Consider the following 24909-nt stretch of genomic DNA (forward strand, 5'->3'; position numbering starts at 1 on the left):
ATCCATTATTAAAATAATATTTCATTTGATTCTGATGATTCCTTCATGGTGTTGCATTTTCTACAAACAGCAGTTTAAAAAGATTATTCCTAACCAGTAGCTCGAATAATGCACACTGTATCACTGCCGAAGTGAGTCATTAAAGCAACCAGAGAGAGACAATGTACGATGGAAACTCTTCAAGGGCCTTTGAAGGTCAGTTGAGAAACATAATGAATTGGTCAAAAGCCCGTAAAGGGATTCTATATCCTTACTGTAACCACTTGAACTTAGAAATGTTTTAATACAGTTCAAGAAAGCTGTCCCAGTTTTTAACTAATATTTTTAATTTGGAGATCATAGAATAAGTGTGAATTTTGTAAATATGCTAATAAATTGTTTCTTAACAGATTACATGTACCTGGCAGAGCATACAGATCTGCGTCACGTGATGGGTGTGGGGATCGCCATCACCAGAGGATCTGCTGCAGCACTTTCGTTTTGCTATTCGGTCCTACTTCTGACCATGTGCCGCAATCTGTTGACGAGGCTCAGAGAACTGCCTCTACACCAGTACATTCCCCTAGACTCTCACGTTCAGTTTCACAAAGTGGTTGCTGCCACTGGACTCTTCTTTACACGTGAGTGACATAAATTTGACATTTATAATAGGTTAACCCTTTTGAGGCCAGTTTTTTTTCTAGATATGTAACGTTGGAATATTTTAGAAGTTGATATTTATTTGTAAAAAGACATTCTTTTAGCCAATCACATAAAATTTAATTTTTGACCGGGAAAGCCTGGTTGGTAAGGGTTTGGACCCATGTCCAAATAAAGATTAACTGCTTTCATAATAGACAATATCAAATGATTTTTCTGACAAAGTTCTACTTTAGATTTCACACTCTTCACATATTATTTGCATTTCTGCAAATAATGTGTTCAAGAGGTCGTGGGTTCGATCCCTGCCGGCTGAAGACTCCCCGTGTAGTAAATGCTGATTGGTGCACGTTAAATCTCTCGACTCACAATGTCCTCCCTGCTAGCATAACAAATCATACCTCAGGGGATACTGATCCAGGAAATTCCTTGTCTTCCGGATTGGTTCGAAATTACAAGGTTACGGAGTTGAAAATTGGTAGTCGCAAACCCAAAATTGGATCAGCTGTTCAACGACTGTTATAAAAAAATATTTGTTTGATTTTTAAAACCACTTTTGTTAGGTGGGAAAAAAATTGAAATTTTCACACTTTCCCCCGTTTTTATTGACCTAAGACATAAATTTTCTTCTGTGTGTAAAACTAGAAATAAACTCGATGATCAAATTAGCGAACGCACAACGATCTCTTTTCTCTCTTCTCTTCTTGACCCCACAATAACCATCACTGTTACCCGCACTTCAAACAAAGCCTTTCAGTTATATTTTTAAAGTTATCAACAGATGGCAGCACAAATCATAGCTTAAAAATAGTTTCCCAGTTACATTTAAAAATTAATGAAGTTGGTGGAAGTGAACATTCCATGAACTCATTAAGGGTTAAGACAAAAGTTTTCAGGTTTACCTGAATAGATATTGTAACTGCACTGAGTTGATACTGTCGAGTTCATGTGCTGCTTGTTACATCTTGTAATTAATCATCGGATTTTGCGTTTACCATAAGTTCCTCCCAATCAGTGGGCGGTTAAGACTTCTAGAGGGTCGCTGGGATATCCTAATGCATAATTTTTTTAAAGTGCACTTTTCAGCAATTTATTACTGACCAAATTTTATAGATATTATAACACTTTGCTTGCTGTTCTACTCATTTTTCTTTTTGTTACACTTAGATGTCTGATACGATTTACTTTTATTTCTCATTTTACCTTCTATAGCTTCTTTTTTTTAATCGTTTTACATATTGTCTTGATAGTTTTTTTATTCATTTTAATAAGCATATACAATAGTTTGAAACTTTTAAGATAACTTCCTTAAAATTTATTTTACACCCCATTTAGATGTTCGCACCGAGTAATTCTCTTGCTCATGAAGGTTACTTTCCTAAAAAAAAATTTTTTAAAGTATGTTCAACGATAAAATCATTGTTAAGTAGGAATTTTCAATAAATGAACTATGCGATTAAACGAATACCATAAATTTCGTCTTGTAAATTAGGCGATGCACCGAAAAATGTTAGGAATTTGTGGTATAGAATCAAAAACAAAGCCTCTAAATAAACTTATATATTTTATATTTATTTTATCAAACATTAATTATAAAAATCGAAATTAAAAAATAATTTGACTTCCTTCAAAAATTTGTTTTAAAACATGTTAAAAACTACATAAGAGCGTGGAAAGCATACTACCGTAAACTTCAAAATTCAAAATTTTTAAAATTGTAATAATTTTTGAATGTCAATGAAAAAGTATTTCCCGGCAATGAAATTTTAAAACCTAATAACTTCAGAAATTCTAAAAAAAAAATAAAAAAAACTGTGAAGAGTTTGTTTTCAGAAATGTAGATAACAGTAAATATTCGTATTGGTCAAAAAGAGAGATCATTACTGGGAAGCTATTTTCACTAACGCGTTGGTACAAGGGACGTTAAAAAAATTTTTTTTCAATTTTTGAGTTACAATTTTAAAATTTACAACACTTAGTTGTTGCATCTTAAACAGACTAAGCATGAAGTTTGGTGACGATTGTTCAATTAGTTAAAAAATAAATTAAATTTTAATTTTTTTAAAATACCCAAAAAAGGAAATATTTGAAATGCTCCATGCGTTTTGAAAAGCAAAGCAGGAAGTTAATTCTTTGTTACAAGATTTTTATTATATTTCTAAACAAAATTTGCGATAATTCATATCTTTTAACCAATTTTAATTTTAAAACAATTAAAAAACACATAATTTTAACTAAAATAGTTACATAAGAATTTTCATTTGTGACTAAAAAATTTTTTTTACTCGAGTTAAACCTATAATGCATCGCAAGTTTCATTTAGACATGTATAACGAGCAATTTGATGAAATATAATTAAAAACAGATAAAAATTAAAACGTCTGGAGCATTTCGAAAACACAAAATTTACCAGAATATTGATTTTGAGAAAAAGCCAGTTTTAAAATTTGCACACAATAATACACTATTTTTTGCTGGAATAATAAATTTTTAATGAGTTTAATATGTGTAAAATACTTATGATTAACCTCATCAGAAATTATATAGTATTTAATAATATTCAAATGAAAAATAATCCAAAATAACAATGTTATTACAATACTTGAAAAAGAAAACGAGAAAGATGTGATAACATATTTTTAAACATACTTCAAATATATTACTTTTAACACTTAATTTAATGTTCAAAATTCGCCTGCAGAATATTTCAACCCTTCTTTTTTAACTGATTTCTTTTCTAATGATATTTTTTTTATATTTTCTTGAATTTTTCTCTTCCTTGAATTTTTGAGAGGATTTTCGCTTTTTCTGACTTGCACGCCTGCAATCTTTCCTTTCAGCAACTGTTACAGAGCTCTGATAAATATGTTAATTTTTTAATTTTTATGTCTCAACATAACCTAAATTGTACTCTGCAACTGCAGCAATAACGCCAAGCTCAAATCTTTTTTTGGAGATAAGCACTTCTTTTGCACACTTACGCCAAACGCAACTGCAAAGGGGCGTGGTCATACTAAAAAAGCTTATATCTCGGTGAAAAATGATCAGATTTTAATTATTTTTTTTTTAATTTAAAGCTTATGATTCCTACTTCAAATATAAAGCAAAATCTCAAAATTGAAAATTTAGTCATTTTATTCGAATTTCAACGTCCCTTGTACCCTTAATTCTTTTTTCTTCGATACTTATAAACACTAAATTTATAGACTAGGTTATTTATATGCACAGAAATGCAAGTTTATCACCAGTTCTTTATGGAAGCTCAAAATCTGATATTTCCACCTACCTTTCCACAAAAAAATGATCTTAAAAATAAAATTAAGTTTTATGTAATAAGCTAAAAAGAATTTCTTTTTATAAATCAAGACTAAAGACATTTTAACATAACACTACCAGAAATGATCTTATAAAGGGTTAAAATACAAATAAATTAAAGTTTTTTAATTATTAATTGCACTTTTAAATGATTATTTTGGTTATACTAATTGTTGCTTTGATAGATGTAGCAATAAACAGTTTTTTGTGCTGTAGCATCTTTTCTCAATAAATTATGCACGTTAACATTACATTAAATCAAGAGTGTTTTTTTTCCTTTGAGAAAAGCAGGGGAGAAAAGCGTTTTTCTCAAAGGAAAGAGTCTTTCTTTTTTAAGACATAAATTGCGTTGAAACTCAACTTGATTCACATGTTATATAAAATATTTTGGTATATTTTACTTGTAACTCGCCCTGGTTAAAAAACGAACATTTCATTTTTTATACATTCAATAATTTTATTTTATTCATTATTTGTTTTTAGTTTCCATTCGCACTTTTTTAAAAAAAAAATTATGATGCCCCTATAAAATCTTAAGTAAAATATATTTGAGACATAAATTTTGGATTTTATTTTCAGTAATTCACACTGTGGGACACTGCATAAATTTTTACCACGTTTCTACACAAAACACGGATAACCTGCGATGCCTTACTCAAGAAATCAATTTTGAGTAAGTTACAAATTGCCTTGAAATGTTTTTAGAATTTAAAAAAACTTTATTCATTTGATTTTTTTTTAAATTTCAGATCTGATTTCAAACCTACCATATGCTATTGGCTTTTTCAAACGGTGACTGGTAAAACTAATTCATTTCCTTATCATTTTTTTCATTCTTGTTTCTCAAAATTGAATTTGTTACCTCAAAATGTTTAAGTATTCGAAAGAAAACATAAGGGCTTAACAGGGCGCGGAAACAAAACTCGAACAAAGTTATTGCATCATAGAATACGTATAAACGAATTTCTTTTCAATTTTATGTCTTATTGGTCTATTATTTTAATTGTAAAATATTTTGAGCTCTGACCACTACGGGAAGGAGGGCGAACGAACTTTTATTTGTATACCTATCTTGCTCTTTTTATATCTATTCAAGAAAAATAACAGTTTATCTGAAGTCTAATCTTTTTGCTGAAAAGATCGCTTTTCTTTGAAAAACGTTTAGCGGTCTGAAAATTTTAAAATTCTTAAGGTGGTAACTGCTAGTCGGGGAAAAAAATAGTGCGTGGAGTCCCTCCGCGCGGAAGAAGTTAAACTTCGCAACCTGCGACGTTAATTGTAGAAGAATCAGCAGTCGTTGAAGGATCACTAGTTCTATTCAACGACTCTTTTTTCTACTCCGCTCGCTTCTGTGCTCTGTAATCACGTTAATATTGTGCATTTTTCTCTCTTGAACCAGTGGAAGTGCTTGTGATTCGTCTCGCCCTGGAAAATGTATTTGTATTAATAATGCATGTGAATGCGTCATAATATAATTTCAGAAGAGAAAGCCTGACAATCAATTGATATTCACAAGAGACGTACCTTGACATAACCTTAAATCTGTCGCATTGTCCGTGGGATTGTTTTCACTCATTTTTTACAATTGTTATCCAATTAAATTTGAAAATAAAAAATACTACCCTATTAAATTATATGTGTATCAAATCAAACTACAAAATATTTATGGTAAAACAATACTTTTATTATTTTTATGCTAGTGAGAACCAAAACATTATGGAAATGAATGAGGGAAAACTGGATCCTACCACGTGATTTCCCGGCCAATAAAAATGTAGCGTTAAACGTTTAACGCAACCTTGTTGGAAGTCGCATAAGAAGTATAACTTCAAAAAAATTTAAAATTATTCTTCACCGTATATTTAATTTTACCTCCATACAAAATTTATCCCGTTCCCTCCAAGGATATACTACACTCATCGTCAAAAGATCATATGTTGGCAAAGTTATTTTATGATTTCCTTAATTACGAAAAGCTTTCCATACAACTTGTATGCTTGTTTTGCCTTAAAGCAAATTGCAACTTTTTCTTATAAGTAATCAACATGCATAAAAATGCTACATATTTTAAAAGAATTTGACATGTTTTATCACTTTAAAATGTTATAAATGTAATTGTTAATCTCTCTACTCTAAATCTCCTGAAAAGCCTCCAAGGAAATTTTTTAAAACACAATTCGATTGAGATTGATGACATTTGATTTACATATTTCAATTAAATCGCTGCTAAACTTATGTAATGGTATATATTTTTTCCAGGTGCAACTGGCATGCTGTTATATGTTGTCATCTGCATAATTTTTACTTTCGCTCATTCCAGCATTCGAGAGAAGGCTTATAAATATTTTTGGTTAACGCACTCTTTGTACGTAGTGCTTTATATACTCCTCCTCATTCATGGGTTAGCTAAAATAACTGGCGTAAGTACAAATTCTTATAGCGTAACAAAATTCATCTACACTTAAACATCGTTATAAACAAAGAATTTTGCAATATAGACAGGGTTTTTTTAAATTTTCCAATCTTAGAACCCTACTGATTACTCGAGTAAGTTCCAAACAATTATAATTTTCTAGACATCTAGTGGTTAAAAGCGGGAAAAGGTAGTACCCTCTATACGCTAAATGCTAACAGATGGATCTAGTTGTCTATTCGAAAGCACAGCATAACAATTATTTTATTTTATAACCAACGTTGAACAGCCGACCCAAATTTTGAGTTTAAGATTACTAATTCTCAATTCCAGAACTTTGTAATTTTGAACCCAATTCAGAAGACAAGGGTACCAAGTATTAGAAGAAATTTGCTTTCTTGGAGGACATTTTGAGGGAACTAGCCAGCATTTGTGTTAAATGGAGAGGAAAACCACCCACGTGATGGAAAGGGAACTTTAATCCATGATTCGTCTACACCTGAGTATAACCTTACGTCACAATTGAGGTCTGTGCAAGCCTGGTGCGGAATTCGAATTCCAGTCATCGCTGGGATTCGAACCCATTTCACCTCATTGAGAGACGACTCTCTACCCCTTGATCCACCACGGCTCAAGGAAAACAACTGAATATTCTATTCAGGCGAAGAAAGAAAAATTGTCTGCTGTGAAATAAAGTAGTGTGTAAGCCCGTTTAACGGTTCTCAGCAGATCACCGAAGTCAAGCATCACTGGCTGCCGTCAGTGTGGGGGTGGGTGACCACTTGGATCAGTCTGCGTAGGGACCGAGATTGTGCGGTATTGGTTCTCGTTAAACTGTTCTACCGTAAAGTTCTCGACTTCGCATGCAGGTCGTCGGGCTACCGAAGGGGGGGTGCCATCCCCTCTGCAGAGAATCAAAATTGGGAAGGCTTGTCATCGGGTCATCCTCAGGGATGTTTCCCAGACCATCGCCAATAGCCTATCGTGCAGCTCTAGTGCGACGTAAATGAACTACAGCAACAACAAAGCCCGTTTAAAGGACATCTAATCACCCAAAGCCCATACATAACATAATGTTTATTTGAATTGTTTGTGTTTTGTTATGATTTACTAATATAAAAAGGGAGCAAAAGATAGATAGTGAGTGCAATACATACAAATATCAATGGAACTTTCAATATATTGAAATTTGCATTCGAAATATATTTCGTGATTCGGTTAACCAGAAAGAGGGCGATATGTTTGATTTGCTATGAAACCATAACCGTTCTCAAAGAATATAACATTAAACCTCATTAGGAAACGAAACATATTTATAATTGCTTAAAACATACAGGAAGTTTGTGGACAGAAACTTTAGAAGAGCGAAGATTTTCAAGCGCGAATAACGCTAGATTTTCTGTAACGGTAAATGGGAAAGCATGGGGAGAGGGGAAATCATGTTACCTTGAAACTCCTATTCCATTTAACAAGGGAGTAAATTATTCTTTCTCAAATGCAATTTAAATTTATCCATAGCTTGTTATTCAGATAAAGTGTATTAAAATTACATCAACCAGTGTGCTATTTAATTTTTCCAATTTATTTTTCAATCAGTCACCTCGATTTTGGATGTTCTTCGTGGGTCCAGCAATCTTATTTGCACTTGACAAAGTGGTCAGTCTTCAGACGAGATATATGGAATTAGACATTCTTGAAACGGAGCTTCTGCCTTCAGGTAAGAAAATTAGATCAAAAAATCTAGTCATATGAATAAAATATACCGCGTTCAACAACTATTGCCCCGATTCTATCTTTGATTTCGTATCGTTACAAAGGTTTCCATGAAATTGAGTAATAACGTGAATTGTACTTAGTGAGTCATAAGCTATCCTGCTAATTTATAGTAATTATGTACTGGACTATATCAATGGAAACTGGAGGAAGCCGTAATTGCGAGATTGAGTTGTTATTTTTTTAAAGGAGATCAAATGAAATTGTGAACAGTTAGGATAGCGAGTGGATGTAAGATTAGTTAGAGTATCTGTACTTGAATAAGTACACATTGCGATGTATCTGTTCTTCATTTGTGTTTTTCATCATTTGTAAATAAATCATCTTTGTATTATATTCGTTCATTGGTTCTGTTTAGTAAAGAAATCCATCATTGAAATACACTGAGTTGGCAAAAGTGATATTATGTCTCTTAGTATCATGTTGTACTTGTTGTACTTAGTATCATGTTGTACTTAGTATCATGTTGTACTCGGCGTGGCATGAACTCAACAAGTAGTTGGAAGTCTCTTGCAGAAAAATTCTACCATGCAGTCTCACTAGATGCCCATAATTGTGACAGTGTTATGGGTGCGGGATCTTTTTCCACGAACTGATCTCTGGATTATATTGCTAAGTGTTTGATGGGATTCATGTCTAGGTGACCAAATCATTTGCTGGAATAGTCTAGAATGTTTTTCGGAATATTCGCGAATAATTAAGGCCCTGTGACATGGCGCATTGCCATCCATAAAACTGTCGTCCTTGTCTGAATCCATGAAATCCATGAATCCAAGTCGTCTCCGAGTAGCTGAACAGAACCACTTCCAGTCAACGATCGGTGCAATCTGATCATAGGGCCCAATACAGGTCGTAAAAAATTTGCACACATTATTAAGGAGCCACCACCAGATTACCAGAGTGCATTGTTGACAACTTGGGTCCATTGCATCGGGGTCTGCGCCATACTCGGACTCTCCCACCAGCTCTGAGCAACTGAAATAATGACTCATCTGACTAAGCTACAGTTTTCCCAATCATCTAGGGTCCAACCAATAGGGTCACAAGTCCAGGAGAGTTAATAGACGTGATGTCGTACTGTTAGTAAATACACTCGAGTCGGTCTTCTGCTGCCGCATCCCATTAAAGATGAATTTCGCCACACTATTCTAACAAACATGTCCATTACACGTCCTGCATTGATGCTTGCGGCTATTTTACGCCATATTAATTGTCTGTCAACACTAACAATTATATATGCACACTCTAATGGTCTCCGTTGTTAAGTTCAGGCTAGCAGCCACTACGTTATTCATGGTGGAAGGTTGGTTATGCCTAAAAATAAGCATTCTTGGCACACTTTTGATACTGTAAGTCTAGGAATGTTGAATTCCCTCAAATTTTTTTAAATGAAATCTCCCATGCGTTTAGCTTCGATTATTATTTCCCGTTCAAAGTCTGTTAATTCTCGTCCTGCGGTCATAATTACAGCAGCATTCGCAGATGAATAACTTAAACACAAATTAAAGTCCTGCCAATGCACTATCCATACATATATTTTACACGCGATACTACTGCCATCTGTGTATTTTATTGTTGTCCCACGGCTTTTGTCACCTCTTTGTAGAATGAAACAATCTTTTTTTTTATCTCTGTTTGTAAAAACTTCAGAAGAACTTAATCTAATTTTTCAGATGTGACCAAAGTCAAATTCAGTCGTCCACCTAACTTCAAATATTTATCTGGTCAGTGGGTTCGCCTCTCTTTCACAGCCTTTCAACCATCTGAGAGCCATTCTCTTACCTTAACGTCTGCCCCTCACGAAAATTATCTCTCTGTGCACGTGAAAGCACAAGGGCCCTGGACATGGAAACTTCGAAACTTCTTCGATCCCAGTGCAGACATTCGCCCGAAGGTAAATGACATCTCTATCTCTAATCACATTGGTTTACGTAGTTTTAAATGGCAAAAAAAGCTTAAAATTTGAAGGGAATCGGTAAAATAATTCTTGAGAATAAAAAATTTTAAAATACGACTACTTTGAAACGATGTAATACAGAAAAAAGGAAGTTAACATTTACAGCTTAAACTTTCGACATCTCTAAAGCCTAAGGTATTGGAGCATATTTTATTCCTCACATTTTTTTGGATGAAAAATCTAAATTTATCAATAGGAAGAAAAAAATTCTTTTTTCAGAGATAATACATTTATGTGGCTGATTTCTGAACTTAAAATATTGTTAGCACTAATTAATTTGAAAATTTAAGGTGAATCTCTTGAGGTTTCAAGTACAAGCTTAGAAAATTGTCTTTGTTTTTTAACTATTAAGTTTTTTTAATTTTCTCTTTTACCTATACTTTAGTTTTAATCAAAATATAATTTTTCTTAAAATGGAATTTGTGTTTGTTAAGAAAGAAATTAGTTGTTTTTCTTTCTAAAAATTAGGTTTATCAAATTTTTGAGAAATTGACTATTCACAATTTAAATATATAAACTTTCGGCTTCTTCACACAGGCCTTAAAAGCACGCAAGATTGTTTCCTAGTCAGATCATAATCAAATATTAGGACGCTATCTCTCTTATGCACTATACATTGTTATTTGTTATAAGGGGCATAAAACCTTAAATGCATGAATTTTTGTTCTCAATAAAAAAAACCCGGAAAATGGGTTTAGTTACTGGGGAAAATATTAACAGAAACCACATAAGATTTAAATTTTAAAAAAAACATATTGATGTATTTCTACATTATGAACAATTATTTCTTGAGCTCTACAAATCTACTGCGTACAGTAATATAATATTTCAATCATAAATTTTAATAAAAACAATCATTTTCCAACGTAAGTACTTTCTATGTAAAAAACCTTAATTCGTAACACCCGCAGAAATAAAATTGTTCTTAGATAGAACGTCAAGAATGAAAATTGTTACAAAGATATAAATAACCAAAGATTCTAGTTTCGTTCGGAAACGGTAAAATAGTTTTGGAAAATTAAAATCGAAAAGTGAAATCGCACTTTACAAAAATTGTTACATAAGAAGATATGAGATTTCAAACCTACGATGCAGATCTGGATTTAGTATGCATTTAAGGGATAAGCCTGTAAATTGAACTTTTTTGCTTTCAAAAATTTACTCCCTCTTTCATTATTTCAGCCCGGACAAAAAGTGCGCCTAGAGGGTCCATTCGGTGGAGGAAACCAGGACTGGTACAAATTCGAAGTGGCCATAATGGTTGGAGGAGGCATCGGAGTTACCCCCTATGCATCCATTCTCAATGATCTCGTGTTTGGTACATCCACTAACAGATATTCTGGAGTAGCTTGCAAAAAGGTATGATGGAGATTCTTTTTTTAAAAAAAAGGAAATTTGCTTATCTATTATTTACTCGTTTTTTCATCTAGTAATCTTTGTCATATTGACGCGAATCTATCAAATAAAACGATTTCATAATAAAGGATAAAATAAAAATACTTAGGGAACGTTTGTATCTGCATATCAAACATGTTATTAATAATATTATATGATTTATTCTACTCTGAATAGAGAAAAGAATATATCGTATTTATTCATTCTTTTGTTAGTTGAAAAAGAATTAATGATCGTGTCCGTCAACGTTTCGACAAATATCTGTAAAATATTTAACATAAAAATAAGTCATCCACTCCCAGATAGTAAAATAAGGTTCATTTTCGCTTAGCAAAAACCTTTTAATGTTAACCTAAAAAGGTTTGATGTGCGGTTTATGTGTAAACCTTCTAACCTTGAAACAAGATCTGTGACAATCTGCTCTCTATTCTACTCACATTTCCCTAATCCAAAACCTTGGAAAACAATCTTCAATATGAAAACCTTAAATCGAGGTTGACGTAGGGTTTTCAGGCGTGAAAAAACCATTTAATAAAACCTTTCTCAAGGGGGAAATAATCTTAAATCTAGGTAATTATACGGTTTCTTTTCGCAAAGTCTTGTATGCTCAGCTAAAATCCACCTTGTCACGAAATTTCAATGGACAATGCAATTTGATCCTATCTATAGTGTGATGTCAACTAAAGCGTCATTATGAACCTATGGCGTCATTATGGACCATGTTTTCTGGGACTGGTACAATTTGATAATTTGCATAAATTTGCTTGTAAGTTGTTTGGTATTACTTACTTGTGAGCGTAAACATTCTCCAAAATGAAGTACACAAAGAATGTTTACTAACATAGAACACTGCTCGATAGAACCAAATATAGACCCACTGAAAGACCTTCCGAGGGTTTTCTTTCACGAGGAACTTTTGGCCTCAAGTAGTAAGAAAAATCAGCATCCAGCACTTCTTAAACAGTTGGCATTGGAGACAATCCACAACACCCCAAATGAAGCAGTACATATTTTCACGGATGGAAGTAAATTTGATAATGGCAACACTGGTAGTGGTGTTGTCATAAAAAAACCAAGATGACGTTGCAAAATTAAAAGGCGTAACCCAAACCATTGTTCAGTTTTCAGATCAGAACTAATCGCCATAAACGCGGCTCTAGAACACATGATTTCCATTGAGAGTACAAAGAATATCTGGATTTTCACGGATAGTAAGAGCTCAGTTCAATACCTGAGTAATTGGCAAAACATCAGTGACAGAATTGGCCTAAATATCATCGACAATTTGATGACTTACTCTTATCACAATGATATACATCTTCAGTGGATCCCCTCCCACGTGAACCTTCACTTTAATGATCTGGCCGATGAACTGGCCAAGGAGGGCTCCAATGATCCCATAGATAGTAGTGGCCTTCTAACATACAATGAAATCTATGCAAAAGTAAAGGCCGACAATAATAGGACTTGGAGGATTCCACCTAGTCGTGAATGGTATCAACAAAATAGTCCTGATGCTGCCCTGGAGCTAAAAGGTGATAGGAAACTGCAGACAGCTATCACATGACTAATCACGGGTCATACCCGCGGACTAACATTTGTTCAGGGCCAAAAGACGTTCCCTGTATGCCTAAAATGCAATGCTCACCAGGCTTCACCTGATCATTTGCTGTCCTGTATGGGACTGGAGAAAAAAAAAATTTTGGAGGATCCGTAGATGGTGTTTGATTTTCTGTCGGTGAACGGTCTCCTGGACTTGGTCTAGCCTTGTTCTAGGCCAAGAGGAATAAGTACCACCAAGAATGTTTACAGATCTATATAACCGATCTCGTTATAAATATGAATCTGAATGCTGATCTCTTAATTAATACTTAAAAAAATTTTAAAAAATAAATAAAAATAAAAAAACTGAATGTTTTTCATGGTCTCGAAAAGTATTGAATGACTCGCAGTGTTAAATAAAAGTTTGTAAACTTGGATGAGAATACGTTTGTTAAAGTTAGATTTTTAAATTAATGTGCCTGCTATGAGGCTTAACACTACTATTAGAAGATTATTTAATTTCTATAGTTACGTGTTTTACAAATATTAAACCCTTTAAACAAAGGGGGGGAGGTTTTTCTGATGAAAATATTAATGTAGATAAGAAATGTAATATTTTAATAAATATATCTTTAAATAAAATATATTTCTTTAAGATAAATATTTATTTACAAATAATTTTAAAACAAAAAAATTAATTAATTAAATTAAATAAATCAAAATTGTTATTGAACTCATTTAAATCTAACATACTTGTTTTCAAAAATTATTATTTCAAATTTTTGAGTTTTCAAGCAACTGGATTTTAAGTTATGAATAATTTTATCGCCATAATACTGTTACTGTTATATGATAATAAATTGAAGTTTTATTACTCAAAGCTTTAGAAATTAAAATAATTTAAAAATCTAAATCATTCAAGTAATAAAAATATTTTGATAAACGAACCTTGCTTAATCACGTTTATCGTTTTCACAATTGGAAAAGCTTCCAGGCAAATAGATAATGAGTTCAAAGAGGCTGATGTAATGAATAATCATAAACAGCTGCCTCTTCTTTAGAAGCACTTTTCCTCTTAAATGCAATAAAAATCAAGAATCCAAATTCTAATAGAAGTGTTATGATTTCAAGGAAATTCAAAGCAACACATTCCCAGTCATTTGTTAACCAGCAGCAACTGATCAATACTAATTATACAAATTAATATTCTCAGAAAAATCCCTTCACGATCCACGTACAAAAGAGAATCGTTAGCTTCGCTTACAAAAAAGCGTTTAATGTTACAAAACACTTTTAGAAGATAAAAAATCGTCTGCTTTTTCATTTATTCTTTAAAGTGTTGCATTTTCATTTGTAACATCTAAGTTATATCGTGCAATTTTACGGATTTTAATTCATAATCAAATCTTGTGTTAACGCCATTAAACATTTGTCGCAAAATTTACAAAAATAAATTAAAACACTTTTTCGGTAACAAACTATTTCGTAATGCAACAATTTCTAGATAGAGGTAGATGCGTTAATTAATTTTACATAAAATCTTTTATAGCTCGATGAATAGCTAGGATGATGATGTAATGGATTTTTTTCTCCTCTTTTGAAGTATTTGCATATTTGTTCCTTTTTTTTACCATTTTTAAAGACACTTTTCATAGTTATTTTTGATAATTTTTTGTTACTTGTTCGATTTTGTTCCCGTTTTAGTCATTTTTTTAAAATCAACTTTGGCCTTTCCTTTTAAGAAAAGTTTGCTAGGGAATTAATAAATTACAGTAAATTACACATTGAATCTACGTTTTTTGCTCCAATAAAAAGTGTTGATATTGATCCAAGTTTTCAAGATACATAAGAATTTTCTTTTGAATGAAAGTCGTTCTTTCAATTTTTAGAATATTGAAAAGGGTTAGATAAATTCTGATGTTCTACTTGATTATAACTAAAGATTAATTAATTCTCATTTATCTTTATTAGGTGTCTATATACATATCATTTTATTCAAAAATCACACATTTATTTTAGTTAAAATTTTATATTTATTAAATTATTAAATACAAGTTAGTATTTAGAGTACAAAAAACTAATGTAAAACATTGCGACGAAAATTAAAGGAATTAAAAGGCATTATTTTTTATTTTAAGGTAATTTTTATGGTTTCAAGAATTTTTAAGTCATTAGCATCCTAATCCTGGTAATGAGTAATAATAATAATTATAATACTAATACACAATTTAGTAATTAAAACGAAATTTTTCCTTCTAAAGTCTAATGTCCGAGTATTCATTTAAAGTTTGAAAAAAAATTGGAATAGTTTTCCTAAATGACTTTCCACTCTTCGAAGACTACCCCTATCCCTATTCTTTACTTCATTTTTTTATTTTTAGTAATAGTTATTATTTTATCACCGAACTGACAATTATTATTCAATAGGTGTATTTCCTATGGGTCTGTCCATCACATCGAGATTTTGAATGGTTTATTGACGTACTACGTGATGTCGAAAGAAAAGACGTCACTAAGGTTTTGGAGGTTCACATTTTCGTCACTCAGTTTTTTCACAAATTTGATCTCAGGACAACAATGCTGGTAAGGATCATTCTTTAAGAATATTCCAAGAATATGAAACTGTTAGAAATGCACTTAAATTCATTCGAAAACTCACTTTTTTCTTAAATTCTTTAGTACTATGATCAGAAACGAAATAGCTCAGCTGTTCTGTTATCTCGAAAATATATGTTCTCTATGCATAATTTCTTTTATTTCAATTTAAAAAATTTTTACGTTGTTAAGAAACATAAACATGGCATAAACATGTTTCAAAAGCCAGGAAATAAAATATATAGAAAAAGATGTTTAAAAATATTTTAAAAAAAATATTATTTTATATTATTATTTTATTCAAAAATAAAAAATAAGTTCTCAACCATATAATTAAGCTAATGCAGAGAAATTTCTTCTGAAACTAATCATTGCCAACAAAATAAAAAGAAATCGTTCAGTATTTACTGTTTTATTATTATTTCAAAAAGAAAAATTACAGCAAATCAAAGAAAACAGGAAATTATACTAAAATTATTAAAGACCACTTGATTTATCTCAAAACCAATTAAATCGAAAACAATTTTAAAATGTGTGTTCAAAAAATGTATGAAAAAAATCTATTTACGAACGTGCACATGTCTTTTTTATTAAAAAAAATGTAGCGAAACAAGTGCGCATCTCACATATATATTTTTTTTCTTGTTTCTTTTTCTAGTACATATGTGAGAATCACTTCCAAAGAATTTCCAATCGAAGAAGCATCTTTACTGGTTTGAAAGCAGTCAATCATTTTGGAAGACCAGACATGAGTTCTTTCCTGAAATTTGTCCAGCATCAGCATTCCTATGTAGGCATAAATCTTCCATATTACAATTTTCTTAATGGTATTATTAACTCCATGGCGCTTCCCGATCATTTTACACATACCAGCTGCGATATATATATATGGCTGGTCAATACGAATTCCGCATCCGGCTTGCACCGACCGCAGTGCTGACGTGAAATATACACAGTGGTAGACGGATCATGGGTTAGAGTCCCGTTGCGTCAGGCTAACNTAGAAGGATATAGATATCCTTATAGATAGAAGGATATAGATATCCTTATAGATAGAAGGATATAGATATCCTTATAGATAGAAGGATATAGATATCCTTATAGATAGAAGGATATAGATATCCTTATAGATAGAAGGATATAGATATCCTTATAGATAGAAGGATATAGATATCCTTATAGATAGAAGGATATAGATATCCTTATAGATAGAAGGATATAGATATCCTTATAGATAGAAGGATATAGATATCCTTATAGATAGAAGGATATAGATATCCTTATAGATAGAAGGATATAGATATCCTTATAGATAGAAGGATATAGATATCCTTATAGATAGAAGGATATAGATATCCTTATAGATAGAAGGATATAGATATCCTTATAGATAGAAGGATATAGATATCCTTATAGATAGAAGGATATAGATATCCTTATAGATAGAAGGATATAGATATCCTTATAGATAGAAGGATATAGATATCCTTATAGATAGAAGGATATAGATATCCTTATAGATAGAAGGATATAGATATCCTTATAGATAGAAGGATATAGATATCCTTATAGATAGAAGGATATAGATATCCTTATAGATAGAAGGATATAGATATCCTTATAGATAGAAGGATATAGATATCCTTATAGATAGAAGGATATAGATATCCTTATAGATAGAAGGATATAGATATCCTTATAGATAGAAGGATATAGATATCCTTATAGATAGAAGGATATAGATATCCTTATAGATAGAAGGATATAGATATCCTTATAGATAGAAGGATATAGATATCCTTATAGATAGAAGGATATAGATATCCTTATAGATAGAAGGATATAGATATCCTTATAGATAGAAGGATATAGATATCCTTATAGATAGAAGGATATAGATATCCTTATAGATAGAAGGATATAGATATCCTTATAGATAGAAGGATATAGATATCCTTATAGATAGAAGGATATAGATATCCTTATAGATAGAAGGATATAGATATCCTTATAGATAGAAGGATATAGATATCCTTATAGATAGAAGGATATAGATATCCTTATAGATAGAAGGATATAGATATCCTTATAGATAGAAGGATATAGATATCCTTATAGATAGAAGGATATAGATATCCTTATAGATAGAAGGATATAGATATCCTTATAGATAGAAGGATATAGATATCCTTATAGATAGAAGGATATAGATATCCTTATAGATAGAAGGATATAGATATCCTTATAGATAGAAGGATATAGATATCCTTATAGATAGAAGGATATAGATATCCTTATAGATAGAAGGATATAGATATCCTTATAGATAGAAGGATATAGATATCCTTATAGATAGAAGGATATAGATATCCTTATAGATAGAAGGATATAGATATCCTTATAGATAGAAGGATATAGATATCCTTATAGATAGAAGGATATAGATATCCTTATAGATAGAAGGATATAGATATCCTTATAGATAGAAGGATATAGATATCCTTATAGATAGAAGGATATAGATATCCTTATAGATAGAAGGATATAGATATCCTTATAGATAGAAGGATATAGATATCCTTATAGATAGAAGGATATAGATATCCTTATAGATAGAAGGATATAGATATCCTTATAGATAGAAGGATATAGATATCCTTATAGATAGAAGGATATAGATATCCTTATAGATAGAAGGATATAGATATCCTTATAGATAGAAGGATATAGATATCCTTATAGATAGAAGGATATAGATATCCTTATAGATAGAAGGATATAGATATCCTTATAGATAGAAGGATATAGATATCCTTATAGATAGAAGGATATAGATATCCTTATAGATAGAAGGATATAGATATCCTTATAGATAGAAGGATATAGATATCCTTATAGATAGAAGGATATAGATATCCTTATAGATAGAAGGATATAGATATCCTTATAGATAGAAGGATATAGATATCCTTATAGATAGAAGGATATAGATATCCTTATAGATAGAAGGATATAGATATCCTTATAGATAGAAGGATATAGATATCCTTATAGATAGAAGGATATAGATATCCTTATAGATAGAAGGATATAGATATCCTTATAGATAGAAGGATATAGATATCCTTATAGATAGAAGGATATAGATATCCTTATAGATAGAAGGATATAGATATCCTTATAGATAGAAGGATATAGATATCCTTATAGATAGAAGGATATAGATATCCTTATAGATAGAAGGATATAGATATCCTTATAGATAGAAGGATATAGATATCCTTATAGATAGAAGGATATAGATATCCTTATAGATAGAAGGATATAGATATCCTTATAGATAGAAGGATATAGATATCCTTATAGATAGAAGGATATAGATATCCTTATAGATAGAAGGATATAGATATCCTTATAGATAGAAGGATATAGATATCCTTATAGATAGAAGGATATAGATATCCTTATAGATAGAAGGATATAGATATCCTTATAGATAGAAGGATATAGATATATTATAGATAGAAGGATATAGATATCCCTATAGATAGAAGGATATAGATATCCTTATAGATAGAAGGATGTACTTATAGATAGAAGGATATACATATCCTCATAGATAGAAGGATATACATATCCTTATAAATAGAACGATATACATATCCTTATAGATAGAAGGATATAGATATCCTTATAGATAAAAGGATATGGGTATGCTTATATAGATAGAAGGATCTAGGCATGCTTATATAGATAGAAGGATAAAGATATTCTTATAGATAGTCCTTATAGATAAAGATATCCTTATAGATTGTCCTTATAGATAAAGATATCCTTATAGATAGCCACTAAATTCATTAAATTTGAAATTTATAAAACTTCTCAATTCTATATTTATTATTTCAGGTGAGCAAAGTTGGGGTATTCAGCTGTGGTCCTTCTGCACTGACGAACAGCGTAAGCGCTGCTTGCCAAAGCGTCAACAATCACCGCCGCTTGCCTTATTTCTTACACCATTTCGAAAACTTCTAACGGAAACAGGAATCAACGTATTTCCTGATTTCACTGTGGTCAGTATTTGGCGACCAAGCTACCCAAAAAGCCCATAAGGACGGAACGAGTTAATACGGCATTTAACAGGATTATGACATGCGTAATACGGCAGCTAAACACTTGGTTTATATGCGTAATATTGATATAAACTGTGACACTTTGTTTCTAGACACCAATGAATTTCATTGTGACACCAATAAGATCTGGCTTGCTTCTGAAAGCATGTAATTTTATAAATAAAAATTATTTAAAATATGAAGTCAGTGGATTTATTCTGTGTTGATAAAGCTAAAATGATTTTTAGATGTTTTTGTATATAGTTTTAAAAACTTAAATAAACATCGATTATGAAATTAGTTACAGTGCCTTGTTGGCAAGAGTTTCTTCGTCTCTTGAGTTTGATTGTATACCCACCTGCACTTTATTTATAAAATGAAAATGTAATTTATATTTTAGAATTCTAAGAGAACTTTTAGCTCAATGGTGTTTATTCTATTTTTAACCAAATTCATTTGTTTAATCGATCATGATTGTATCGAGAAATGAAAGTTGATTTATTGAGAAAATTACATTGTCAGCAAAATCGACTTTCATCCTTATTAGCAACACTTAAACTTGCAAATACTTAACTAGTTTCTATTGCACGTAATTCAATATTAAATTTTGAGTATAATTAAAAAAAAATTTATAACTCTAAACGCAATAATAAAAAATTACTTGCTACAATCATAGTTAGTAATATAGAGGTTAAAAATTGAATCAAAACAGTGAAAAATTTATCTCTTTTATTTATTATCAATACAAAAAAATATGTATTTTGTACTTATGTAAGACCATGCTCTCTTCTGCACGGTCCTAAAATTTTAAAAATTAAAATACAGCAGGAGTTTCAGATTAAAACTAACTTCGAAAGCTTTACTTAAAATTATTAAATTATTATTAAATTTTACAAAGAGAATTTTGCGTCTAAATTTGCGTTACATCAAATTGGTGAAAAAAATTTCCCGAATCGATAAATTCATTTTATTGAATATTTTCCAATATTATTTAGATTTGATGCAATTCTAAAATTGACTTCAGAACTTCAAAAAGAAAAAAAAGTGCATCGAGTCATTCATTGCCATTCGTTTCGTTTCATTCGATTTTGTCATTCGTTACGAGAAATTATGACTGTCCCTGATATTTTTTTTCTTTCCTTTTCCTGTGAAACATACTTTTGCGTATCTCCCCCCGCATGTTTGTGATACGGTCATACGTAAGATACGAAGAGTATCATGTGTTACACCACGTACTATAGAAACAATTGAAATTTTTTTCATTAATGCTAAAATCATTCTTGAAACATTTAACAAAATAAATTTGTATCACTTTTGTTCGACCTATTTCAATTTTCAAAAACTTCAAAGAACAACAATTAATCACAAATTAACTTTCTCCTTAAGAGACTGGTTTCGAAAGCATCTCATTCACTTTTGTTATTTTTTAAAATTCTTCCTTACATTACAATTTTTTTTTTTAAATTTGAAATGTTTTTTTTTAATATTGTTATGATCAGCCATTATTTTATAATAGGGAGGAGAAGGAATGCAGGTTTTTCTCATTTTTAGGCGATGGCAAAAGGGTGAGAGGAAAGTAAGCTTGTTTATTTATTTATTTTTATAAACCCGCTTTTTAAAGAGATATTATTATGATTTTAAAGAGGTTTATTAGGATTTTAAATATGTATTTAAGAGATCTTTTTTCCTTACGTATTTTTAACGTAACTTTTCCTTTTCTGCGTGTTTTGAGTTCACATTTCAGTAGCATTTTTTTTACGAAAACATGCTTTTAACTTTTTCTTTCTAAAAAAATACGGCTAAGACGTTATTAATTTTAAAATAGTTCAAATCATAAATTCAAAATTCGTATAAAAATACGAATTATTTCTAAAAGATCACCTTGAAGGTGAAATTACTCAGAACAATTAAAACAATCGAAACATTACGTTCCTCTTTAACACTACAATTTAAGTTGCCCCCGTCTTTTTTTTTTATTATCGAAATGGCGATTTATATTTCCGTTATTAATATTGTTCATTTTAAATCAATCGTAACGNCATATTTTTAAAGTAACTTTTCCTTTTCTGCGTGTCTTGAGTTCACATTTCAGTAGCATTTTTTTTTACGAGAACATGCTTTTAACTTCTTCCTTCTAAAAAAAATACGGCTCCATAGACGTTATTAATTTTAAAATAGTTCAAATCATAAATTCAAAATTCGTATAAAAAGACGAAATATTTCTAAAAGATCACCTTGAAGGTGAAATTACTCAGAACAATTAAAACAATCGAAACATAACGTTCCTCTTTAGCACTGCTATTTAAGTTGCCCCTGTCTTTTTTTATTATCGAAATGGCGATTTATATTTCCGTTATTAATATTGTTAATTTTTAATTAATCATAACGTTTTGCTCTTTACAGAAAATCGAATGCTCGGTTTATCCTTTGTGTCAATAGCTTTATGCGTTGTTTTTCAATATTCTAGTAAAAAAAAAGAAGAAAAAAAAAGGTTCAAAAACGTTTAAACATAAAAAAATAATATTATTTGTAATAAATAATATTTTATACATATATATTCCTTTTTTTCGGAATTTTTCTTCTTCCGGATTCTTATTATTTTTATTTAATCATTATTTTTCTTTTACCCCTTTTTTCATTGTTCTGTAATTTCTTCCATGTTTTCTCTACATTTTGAACTTATTTTATGAGTTCTATTTACTTGCAGCTTATGAGCAGTAAATAGAACTTATTGTTTTTCTTCATTTACTTCCTGTTTTTTTTATTTTTTTTTTTATTTTTTATTTTTTTTTTTTTTGTATTTAATTAATATGCTATATATATATCGAATATTTTTTTAATTCTTATTTAAATAAGTTTTTATTTGCCCCTTTCGGTGGTCTTAACCCTCTTTTTTTTATCGGCCTATAGTCAAGAGCTCAACACATGTCTGCACGCCACTGATCGCCCATTTATGATGATGAAATTTTGCAATTCAGTTCACGGAACGCGAGTGAGGCAACCGCCACAGCAGATGAATAGCCAAATGTGGTGCAAGCAGCAGCAGCCGCGTGTTGTGAACTTCTTCCGCTGTGCGTTCCCATGCAGGCCCTTTTCTTCTTCTTCGTGAGAGGTCAATGATGTGATGAACTCCATGCCTACTCAATTTGGAAACAACAATCGCCCCGCAACACTCTTTAATTCTTTTCTTTTTTATCATTATTATTATTCATATCTTATAAAACTATAATACACTTCACATCGGCTTCATATTTTTTTTAGGCTATGTTGTTTTTACGATAAACTGGGCTTTTTGTCCTTTATGGCAACCAAATAAGGCAGACTGCAATTTATAGGGCCTCGTTTTCTTGAAAACAATGATTTTTTGAGTTAACAAAATTTAAACAATTATTACGGGAATCGCAATTTTTTAATTGCAATTTCATAATTTGAAATTTTTAATTGCAAATTTTTGCTTTCGAACATAGAACAGTAATTCCCATACATTTTGTAAAAAAGAAGAAAAAAAAGTTTAAAAAAACTCAAAAAGTTTACTAAGCCCCATTTTTCTTGAAAACAGTAATTTTTTTAAGTTTACAAAATTTAAATAATTTTAACGTGAATTGTAAATTTTTAACAGTAATTCCCAAAAATTTTGTAAAAAAATGAATAAAAAAGTTTACAAAACTCTTAACGTGAATTGTAATTTTTAGCATTTATTGCTCTAAGGCATTTAACAGTAATTCCCAAACATTTTGTAAAAAATAAGGAAAAAAAAAGTTTTCAAAACGCTTTGCAGAAAGTTTACAAAACCCCATTTTCTTGAAAATAGTGATTTTTTAAATTTTCAAAATTTAAATAATTTTAACACGAATTGTTATTTCTAACATTTATTGCTTTAGAACTTTGAACAATAATTCCCAAACATTTTGTAAAAAAGAAAAAAAAGTTTACAAAAACTTAAAAAGTTTACAACGCCCCATTTTCTTGAAAACAGTGATATTTTTTAAGTTTACAAAATTTAAATAATTTTAACGGGAATTGTAACTTATAACATTTGTTGCTTTAGAACGTAGAATATTAATTCCCAAACATTGTGCTTGTTTTCAAAAACTAAAAAAAAAATCTTAAAAAATAAAAAAACTTAGCAAACTATTTTTGAAAAATAACTGCTGAATATTAATATATAAGTAAAAAATATAATGACAATTATACATATATTATATGCAGGGGTTTGTCTAGCGAAGTTAATTTTATAATAATAATTTGTCGATAAATATAAATGTGCACGCTTTACTTCTGCATTTAAACAATGAGTTTAGCGAACTTTAAGGATATTTTATTTTTTCTAGTGGTTTTGTCTGTATCTATTTTTTTTAAATGCTATTTCTTTGACAGCACGTGCTTTAATTTTTAACCATGGTTTTAATCAAGAAAATGTCACAATTTCGATACCGGGCCCCAACTGCATAACGCCGGAAAAAGGGGATTGTTTACAAACCATTCCTTCAAAATTTGTAGAATGTTAAGAAAGAACACGATGCAATAAAATTACGAAACCAATGTTGTCAACGTTAAATAGCGACATTTTTTTTCTCTAGAAATTTTCTCATCGTTTATCAGCATACTTTTTATTTTCTAAAATGGTAGAAAGATAAGTATGTAATTTTTTCGATTCCCTGTTTTACACTCTACGTTTTTTAGATTTCATCAATGGATTGTCAAGTCGAATTCGATTTGATTTTAAATTTAATTCATAAAATATAGGCAAATTGTATAAAGCAATAAAATTAATGCTACGATAATTTTGAACCTTGCCGTGTTTTCGATTACCTTCCGGCCTTCTTATTTTAAATAATAAATACGAAATTAAATCATACTGTGCAATTTTAAGGAAAGAAAAAAGTTGGCGTCATATGCAACGAGATGATCAAATCCTCCTGGTAACCCTGGCGACGATATGTTGGCGATACAAGAGTGGGTGTTTTTGTGATGTTGGCCGTGGGAAAGTGAGATGCGTAATTACGGTTGCTCTCTCTCTAAAAGTGTGTTGTTATTCTCTCTTGAAAGATGAGCGACATGGATTCCGAGTGTGATGATGTCTTCACTGAGGATTTAAAGTGTTATTCCTCTTCCACTGATAGTAAAAAGTATGTTAACACTATTTTCTTATATATATATATAATATAAAT

General features: G+C 30.7%; 2 protein-coding genes across 2 annotated transcripts in view; both read left to right on the forward strand.

Moving 5' to 3' along the window:
- Positions 1–19941, forward strand: part of LOC107451888 (dual oxidase) — an 83778-nt gene extending 63837 nt beyond the window's left edge. The window contains exons 21-30 of the mRNA XM_016068121.3: positions 390–620; positions 4534–4627; positions 4704–4753; positions 6214–6374; positions 7964–8084; positions 9814–10034; positions 11280–11456; positions 15462–15617; positions 16288–16419; positions 19536–19941. Of these exons, the coding sequence (XP_015923607.1) occupies positions 390–620; positions 4534–4627; positions 4704–4753; positions 6214–6374; positions 7964–8084; positions 9814–10034; positions 11280–11456; positions 15462–15617; positions 16288–16419; positions 19536–19661 (1469 nt within the window). The 3' untranslated portion in view covers positions 19662–19941. The remainder of the gene's footprint in view (positions 1–389; positions 621–4533; positions 4628–4703; positions 4754–6213; positions 6375–7963; positions 8085–9813; positions 10035–11279; positions 11457–15461; positions 15618–16287; positions 16420–19535) is intronic.
- A 4727-nt stretch (positions 19942–24668) lies between these two features.
- LOC107451886 (hairy/enhancer-of-split related with YRPW motif protein) overlaps positions 24669–24909 on the forward strand; it is an 18879-nt gene continuing 18638 nt past the window's right edge. The window contains exon 1 of the mRNA XM_043051130.2: positions 24669–24867. Within this exon, the coding sequence (XP_042907064.1) occupies positions 24788–24867 (80 nt within the window). The 5' untranslated portion in view covers positions 24669–24787. The remainder of the gene's footprint in view (positions 24868–24909) is intronic.

This window comes from Parasteatoda tepidariorum, chromosome 3, assembly GCF_043381705.1.
Source record: "Parasteatoda tepidariorum isolate YZ-2023 chromosome 3, CAS_Ptep_4.0, whole genome shotgun sequence".
Lineage (NCBI taxonomy): Eukaryota > Metazoa > Arthropoda > Arachnida > Araneae > Theridiidae > Parasteatoda > Parasteatoda tepidariorum.